The 8,262-nt window shown below is 52.5% G+C and overlaps 1 protein-coding gene across 1 annotated transcript; it reads right to left on the reverse strand.

Annotated features, from left to right (window-relative positions):
- Nucleotides 1-1,365: 1,365 nt before the first annotated feature.
- Nucleotides 1,366-7,634, reverse strand: Lto1 (LTO1 maturation factor of ABCE1). The gene is made up of 5 exons (XM_059249478.1): nucleotides 7,463-7,634; nucleotides 6,251-6,356; nucleotides 4,886-4,956; nucleotides 3,214-3,331; nucleotides 1,366-2,910 (listed from the first exon to the last, which is right to left on the reverse strand). Exons 1-5 carry the CDS (start codon nucleotides 7,552-7,554, stop codon nucleotides 2,842-2,844), a joined length of 456 nt encoding a protein of 151 aa, XP_059105461.1. The 5' UTR covers nucleotides 7,555-7,634; the 3' UTR covers nucleotides 1,366-2,841.
- Nucleotides 7,635-8,262: the final 628 nt, after the last annotated feature.

Below are 8,262 nucleotides of genomic sequence, written 5' to 3' on the forward strand. Positions count from 1 at the left end.
GTGTGCCACCATAGTCTTTATGTTTAAAAATCCTCACTAACACTAGCATTGCATGGAAGAACTTCATTCAGTATTTAGCCTCAGGCTGAAATCGGTCCCACAGTCACAGACAGGCTGCCTGTGTCCCTGCAGGCCTAAGGCCCTGGGTTTAGTTACTGTGACAAAATACCCAAAAGAAGCAAGTTACAGGATGAAGGGGGTTTATTCTGGCCAGTTTATAAGGTGACAGTTATCATGTGGGGAGGCATGGCAACAGGAGCCCGAGGCAGATGGTCACATTATGTCCAGTCAGGAAGCAGAGCGACATGGACACTGGTATCCAGCTTGCTTTCTCCAGTCCATGGGACAGAGCACATTCAGGGCGGGTCTTCTCTCCTCAGTTAAGCCTCTCTGGAAATACCCTCACAGTCACGCCCAGAGGTGTGTCTCCTAGGTGATTCCAGATCCTGTCAAGTTGACCGTCACAAGCCCTGCCCTGTGACTGGAGATAAATCTGCAGGTGACTGAGGGAGAAGGAGACACTGGTACAGTCCCTGTTCAGTCAGGACACAGCTGTGCAGGAGACGCAGGCAGCAAGCTCAGCGGAGAGACTGGGGAGAAGCCAACCCAGACACCTCTGTCTCAAACCTCCAGCCTCCAGCATGTGACACAGTGACATTCATAAGGGATGACATCAATCCTAAAGTCATAGGAAGGTCAATCTGCCAGAAAGCCAGCCAGGACAGGGTGGGATGGGTAGCAGAAAACAGTCCAGCAGTGGGGACACTTACAGCTCACAGGATGTGGTCTGAAAAGGCAGGGGACTGGCTAGCAGCTCAGGAGTGACAGTAAGGACACAGGTTCCAGTGGTGCCTGACTCTGCCACACTCAAGAACAGCTTCACTACAGCTTCCCGTGGCTGTCTATGGCAGTTCCAAGTGTCCCCTACGTGGGATGGCATCTAGAAGTAACAGCATCCTCCTCATGACTTACATCTCCTTTCACAGCAGACACAACCATCTCAGTGGGGGGAAGAGGAGGCACGCCCACATGGCAGAATGGTCTCTGTCTACACTGATCCAGAAGATCTTTTGGGGTGACCAAAGCATGCTGGGGACTGGATGAGGACCTTGGGAACACAGGGGGTATCAGGCAGGCAGCTGTGGCTCTGCTGGTAGGTGGAAACTGGAATACCTAACATGTACAAGGAGGGGGGGAGGGGGCAGAGACAAGAGAGGAACTAGTAACTGCTACTGTGGTATCAAATCCAGGCAGAATGTGACAGGCACGGCGGGCCCTCAGCTCTGAACCAAGATCTTGACACCTCAGCATCTTGGTACTGGGGGACCGCAGCAGCTGTCAGTACAAATGATCCCAGGCAGAGTATCACTTTAAAATACACATTTATTCTTTTCTCCAAATAGAAAAGTAAAATGGTCAAAAGAGCAGCCACAGCTCTCTGAGCTTACCACCCAGAGAAGCACCCTGAAGAGCACCTGGTCCTGGGAGCGGCTGGGAGAACGGTGCAGGCCTCCTGAGAGGCTGCTGCCAGACTCGGAAGCAGAGGCATGGCACCCCAAGCCTCGGGCACCAGCATCATCCCTCCCTCCGGCTTGCCTGGGCTGATGGAATGAGGCAGGAGCTCCAGCTTGTACAGAGGTCCCTACTCTATCAAGATGCTATGACATACATGATAGTAAAAACAGTGTCCTAGGTTCAGAGGCCTGAGATCTCAGCACTCAGAAGGCTGAGGCAGGAGAATCACCCTTTAAGGCCAACTTGGGCTATATAGTGAGGCTCTGTCTCTAAAAGAAAATCAAAATTAAAAAACAAAAACAAAACCAAAAAACCCTCAAAACTCCAAGTGGCATGCATCCACGGTGACCCCTTCACATCCTGCCCTGGAACTGAAGTAGGGATAGTCAGATACAGTGGGGCCACACAGAGGAGGCATATCAACACATGCTGTCATGTGTGTCCACACCTGTGAAATGCATGGGCACACTGAGCCTACTCCTGACAGCTCACCTTAGACCTGCCTGTGAATGCCATGGGAGACACGCAAGCTGCTGTTAGTGTTAGTGTCACACAGGCAAGCGCTGCACGTTCACAGCAGCAACCACCATCTAGTCCTGCTTTGGTTCCCAGGTAGTTCCCCCACTGCCACTTCTTAAAGTGTAGAGCTCATCCCACACCTGTTTGGGGGCAGCATCAAGGCCATGCCTCGGCTTCCTCAGGATCAGACTGGCCTTCTCTTCTCCGCTGGGCATCCAGAAGCAAATCAGGCCCGATGGAGCCTGAATCCTGTGCACACTGCATGAATCTGGGTCTTCTGCAGCAGAGGACGGGGTCCCAATGGTGTAGGTAATAACGGCACATGCTCAAGGCAGAGGCACCGTGTGGCACTGCAGGACGTGGATCTGGGGTAGCAGGCCGTAAGTGGGTCTATTCATCTTCTCTAGAGAGGAGTGAGATCCACCTCTGGGCTGCCAGAGGGATGGAGAAAAACAAAGGAAGCCCGCACGCGCGGCCAGCAGGGTCTCAGCACACAGCAAAGAACCTGCTCGTTTGCCATTAAGTACGTTCACATCAGCCTGCCTCTCCTGAGTCCCACCCTCAGGGGAACCCTACTCATGACCACAGGAATGGCAAGGCTACTCACTCTGGCCAGCAGCAAGCAATCTCTTGAGGGTGCTGCCAGGCCCCTGTGCAGAAGGCAGGGCAGTGAGACCTCTGCCAGCCACTCAGGAAGAACCTCAGGGAAGAGGCCACACTGGTCCTCCCACAGAACAACGAGTGCCACTCAGGCTGGCCTTTAATCACTCTGACACTTAATGTGCAGACATCTGCTCCTCTGAGTCCTCAAAACGCAAGTCCAGAGCCTCCTGCAGTTACCTTGAAGTCGGGCTGCACGTTGAGCAGTGAGCACAGCTGAAAGCGTCAAGAGAGGGTGTCTCACCAACGGGGTCTCACACCTCCTGAACTTCTGCTCAGGTTGAGGACACACCTCTGCCAGCCCCACTCTCCTATCCCAGCACCAGCTCAAGGCCATGTTGCCACATCATCCCCAGGCCATCTCAGTCATTCTCAAGGGGCAGGAGAATGAGTTCCTCTGGATCTACACACGGGAGCACACTGCCCAACACTGCCGTCATGTGGACCCCAGGGCCTGTGTCCGGCCTGCCTTTACAGCACACACAGACACACCCCAGACAGAGGCGATGGGACACACACCTGTCTGAACTTCCCTCTGATTCTATCCAGGTCTTCGTGGAGCTTCTCGTAAGTGGGGTCATCATAGGGGAAGTGCTGCAGCAGTGTGATCAGCGCCTCCACCACCTTCATCTTCCGGCTGCAAGGCACAGGGAAAAGGCTGTCACCTGGGGCGACTCCAGGCCCCACTCCATCGCATCTGCAGAGCAGTGGACAGGCTAAGCACACCACCTGCTGGGGAGCACTCACTCACCAGAGGGCCCTTCCTCCACCCAGGGACCTGCAGGCTGGAGCAAGGGAGACCACCCCAAAAGGATGGCAGCCAGTCTCAGCTGTGACTGCCTCCCAGCGGTGGCACCAACAGTCACACAACTCCTCCTAGATCAACCTGTCCAGTCACTCCTACAGTCATGAAGCTGCCTCCCACCCGCTCACACTAAAGAAACAAACCGAGAGCCAGGCATGGCGACCCAAGCCTTTAATCTCAGCACTCAGGAGGCAGAGGCAGGTGGATCTCTGTGAGTTTGAGGTCAGCCTGGTCTACAGAGTGAGTTCTAGGACAGCCAGCTGTTACACAGAGAAACCTTGTCTTGAAAAACCAAAAACAAGAAGCCAGTAAATCATGTGATGGACAATCAGAGAGAGAACCCCAGAACCCCACAATTAGTCACAAACACCTTGCTCTTACTTTTGAGGATGAGTGTGGTATGAGTCCTAGACACTCAAAGTGTCAAATAAAAGGGTGAGTCTCACAGGAAGAGAGCTACCGTCCTCTTGGCCTGGCTTGCTAATTCCCTCCTCCAGGCCCGCCTGCACCAGGCCAGGCCAGGAGGTGTAGGAAGACTGAAGACTACACACTGCCAGCCTAACCCTATGCCTCTGTACACAAGGACAGTATGGCTTCTCACTTCAGGGCTCCCTCCCAGCCTGGGAAGCAGGCATATGGGGCAGCTCACAGGCCCAGGCAGGCAACGCACAGTAAGGCAAGGTATCAAAGCTAACAAAGCTCAAACAACAGTGACAGTCCCTAGGGCCTGTGTGTGCCAAAAAGGAAATACTTCAGGATGAAGTCTGGCTGGCTGTGGTGGTACATGTCTGGGAGCCCAGCACACAAGACGCTGAGGCAGAAGGATGGCTATGAGTTCAAGGCCAGTCTGGGGCACAGTGTGAGCCCTGGGCTCCCAAAAAGACAGTACTGTGTTTTGGTTGGCTAGGAGACAAGAAAGCCAGCATTTCCTTTCTTTCCCCCATCCCTGGTCCTGGCTGTCCTGGAACTGCCTATGTAGCCCAGGCTATCCTTGAACTCACAGAGATTTGCCTATCTCTGCTGGGATTAAAGGTGAGCACCACCACACCTGGCAGAGTCAGCATTTCCGAGGCCTCATTCCACTGACACTACTACAGTCTGTTGTTATCAGAAGCCCAAGTGAGAAATGGACAGAACAGGATCCATCTGACACTACCTGAGCTGTGACATCACCCAGCGCTCATCGAGTACCTATGAGGTGCCTGAGACATTTCATTTATTATTCTCTGGATAACAACAGTCAAGGTGGCCATTATTATTTTCTGTACTAATGACACAGATAACTGCACACATTAGGAACACTCAGAGCTCCTCCTGGCCTTTGTATGGATAGCGTGCTGATGGGAGGTAGGGGGAAAAGGAGGTGGAAGGGAGCCTCAGCCTCACCTGTCTTTCTCGCCAGCACCACTGTGTAGGAGACATTTCCATGCCAGAGCAAAACCACGGTAGCACCCAATCTGTGAATTGAAAACCAGCCCAGAGTGAAGGCGGTAAGCATTCAGCCACACCACATCAATTACCAAGATCTCAAAGCTTCGGGCCGGGCAGAGGGCTGCCACACTGCTTCTTCAGCTATTCTGGAACCTGTGAGTTTCAGGCAGAGGTGGGCTAGAAAAAGCAATGCCACTTCTGCTTTGCTTTCACTGGCTACTTGCTTAGGGGTAACATGAGGACACCTGAGCAGAGGACACCAGTTACATGGTGTGCTGTCTTGGGAAGAGATCCCCTGGTCCAGCTAAGCCTTCAGATGAGACTGGAGCCCTACTGACACATGGCTCCTTACCTGCTGACCCTCGGATACTGTGTGGCATAACCAAAGATGGCTGTTTTAGGCCCATCAGTCTGTAGAACCTGCTTTATGGCATCAGGTATCTGATACTGTCATGACCTCCTCTGCCAGTCAGGGTCAATGATCTGGAGATGGCTAAGCAAGGACAAAGGCAACAGGAGAAAAACTGTGGGGCTTATGGAATTTCACTGCAAACATGGCACCCCTCTGGGTGAGGACGGAGCTGGCTGGAGACATGAGACAGCACTCTGATACTCCCATAACATACTTTGGTGGTCCTGTGCTAAGAATTTTCTGTCTGGTCTATGAATCTCCACCAAAGGCCTTGCAGTAAGAAGAGGTTATATGCTCTAACATCAACAGCAAAAGAAACAATTGTAGAGGAAAAGGATCCATGACTTTTTTTTTTCCCGAGATAGGGTTTCTCTGTGTAGTTTTGGTGCCTGTCTCTGTAGACCAGGCTGGCCTTGAACTCACAGAGATCCACCTGGCTTTGCCTCCCGAGTGCTGGGATTAAAGGCGTGCGCCACCACCGCCCGGCAGGCCATTGGTTTTCAACCTGTGGGTCCTGACCCCTTTGGGGTCACATGTCAGATATCCTGTATATCATATTATGATTCATAACAGTAGTAAAATGACAGTTATGAAGTAGCAACAAAATAATTTTATGGTTGGAGGTACCACAACACGAGGAACTGTTTTAAAGGGTTGCAGCATTATGAAGGTTGAGAACCACTGCTCTAGGCAATGTTTCAAAGCCATGCTGGGTGCATGTTCTGTCACTCAACTACTTCCCCGGCCTCTGTTTTTTGAGACAGGATCTCTATCTAGCCCAGGCTGGCCTAGAACTCCTACCTCAGCTTTCTGAGCGCTGGGATCACAGGATGGATCACCATCCTGTAATGGATGACGGACTACCACACTCATCTATGAAGTTACTGCTAAGTGGCCCTCCCACTTACCTCAGATCCAATTTTGGCTCCATGTAATGTGCCATACTGCCTTCCTTCAACGATTCCCAAGCTATTGCCTTCTTCATAGCCTTCCTGATATCCCTCCCCGTGGAATCTGTGATAGAGAAACATACTTCAGCAGGTAAGTCACTGTACCTTGAAAAATCTTCCTAACTTGTATCATGCGGCTCCCACAGGACATAGCAGACTATAGGAGGAAAGGCTTAAAACTCAAGTCACACAACGCAGGTTCTAGGTCTAGTTCTTTCTTCCACTCCCTGGCCCATTGCATTACTGTGCCCCCGCCCCATTTTTGAGACAGGACCTCACTGTGTAGCCCAGGCTGCAGCCATCAAGCAACTCTGCCTCCGTTTCTTGAATGCTGAGATTACAGGTGTGTGCTACCTCCTCCATGTGAAACCTTGATGCTTACAGGCTTCGTGCATGCTATGGAAAGCACTCTATCAACTGAGCTACAGCCCCAAACCCTAGAGACCCAAGTTCCTCCATTAACATGAGTGACTTCCAAACCCGGGCAGAGAACCAAAACCCACAAGGAAAATGTAAAGATACAAACTCAAACAAGCCTGGAACACACTAGAAATCTAATTTTCAAAACAGGGTAGGTGCAGCTGAGCCTACATGCCATCGTAACTGAAGTCGTCTGTTCCTAAAACATTCCAAGGACCCAGGGCTCTTCACCACACCTCTTTAGAGTAACAGAAAATATCCCTAAGATCATCACAATATGCCACCGCTGCGATGCCCTGAGTAGAAGGGTATTGTCCCTGAGGGACCAACAGGAAAACTGGCAGTGTCTTGCAGCCTGCACTGGGGAAGGAATGCTCTGGAAGCCCTCGTGATAAGTGAACAGCTCCCCACTTGGCAGGTGGGTGGCCTGGGGAGCGCCTGTGCCTCTGCATATGTCAGGACCCCTAAGTAGAGCTCGACCGGCCACCCCGGGGAGGTGAGCAGCCAGCCTGGAAAGGCCAAGATGCCCTGGGCCACCGCCCCGCCCAGGCGTTTCCCGGGGGAAGTTTCCGCATCCAAAGGGGCTTGTCTGACACATCCATCAGCAGGTCCATGAATACTGCCGTATGTGCGGCAATTAAAGAACAAGAAGATGTGGCAGCTCGCAGATGGCGAAGGCGGGTGTCCCCGAGGACAGCGGGGCTCCGCCGAGCAGCTGCCGGGGCGGGGCGGAACCGGGCCGCTGCCTACCTCTCATCCGCCATCACGACGGCATCGAACATGTCCTGCTCCACGGCCACGGCGGCGGCCCGGCTCTCCTCGGGCCCTCGCACTCCTGCCATTCTGTGTAGTAGTCGCCACCGGTCGAGGTACGACCACAAACGCCCGGCTTCTCAGCCGGAGGAAACCACTTCCGTGTATGCCGCGCAAAGCACGGCGGGTAAGGACGGCAAGCGAAAGAAGCCAAAAAAAAAAAAAAACCCAAACAATCCTTACCGCGCATGGGCAGATGCTGCGGTGGATGGGGGCTGGTCCAAACGAAAACCTGCTCCTCCTCCTCTCTGTGGGTGGGGCGGGTCCGGCCTCGCAGGCATTGTCCGCTGTGCGGCGCGCGGGGGCCCAGGCGAACATTGCTTTTATTTTCAAAACCCAAACAGATGGGACCGAATTCACAAACGTAGATCTTAAAGAAATGAGAAAAATTACCAAAGATCTAGCACAGCGGCATTCCCAGGAAGTGGAGGAAGGGCCCCAGCTGCAGGCGAGCACGGAGGAGGGTGGAGCTTCCAGCATCCTCAGCTGTCACCCAGCTGTCAATCACTACATCTGCACACCCCACAGGAGCCTTTCCTGCGGGCTGGAACCGATTTGTGACTGCGACATTCTAAAGGACAGATAATAAACATTGCTCCCAGCCAGGAAAATGTCCTTGGGTGCCTTTGAAAATGAAAAAGGTTGTGTGTGCCAGTTACCTTGTTTTTTTTTGGTCTTTTTTGTTGTTTTGTCTTTTTTTTTTTTTTTTTTTTTTTTTTTTTCCAGAGCTGAGGACC

The sequence above is a fragment of the Peromyscus eremicus genome, chromosome 1 (genome assembly GCF_949786415.1).
Source record: "Peromyscus eremicus chromosome 1, PerEre_H2_v1, whole genome shotgun sequence".
NCBI classification, from domain to species: Eukaryota; Metazoa; Chordata; class Mammalia; order Rodentia; family Cricetidae; genus Peromyscus; species Peromyscus eremicus.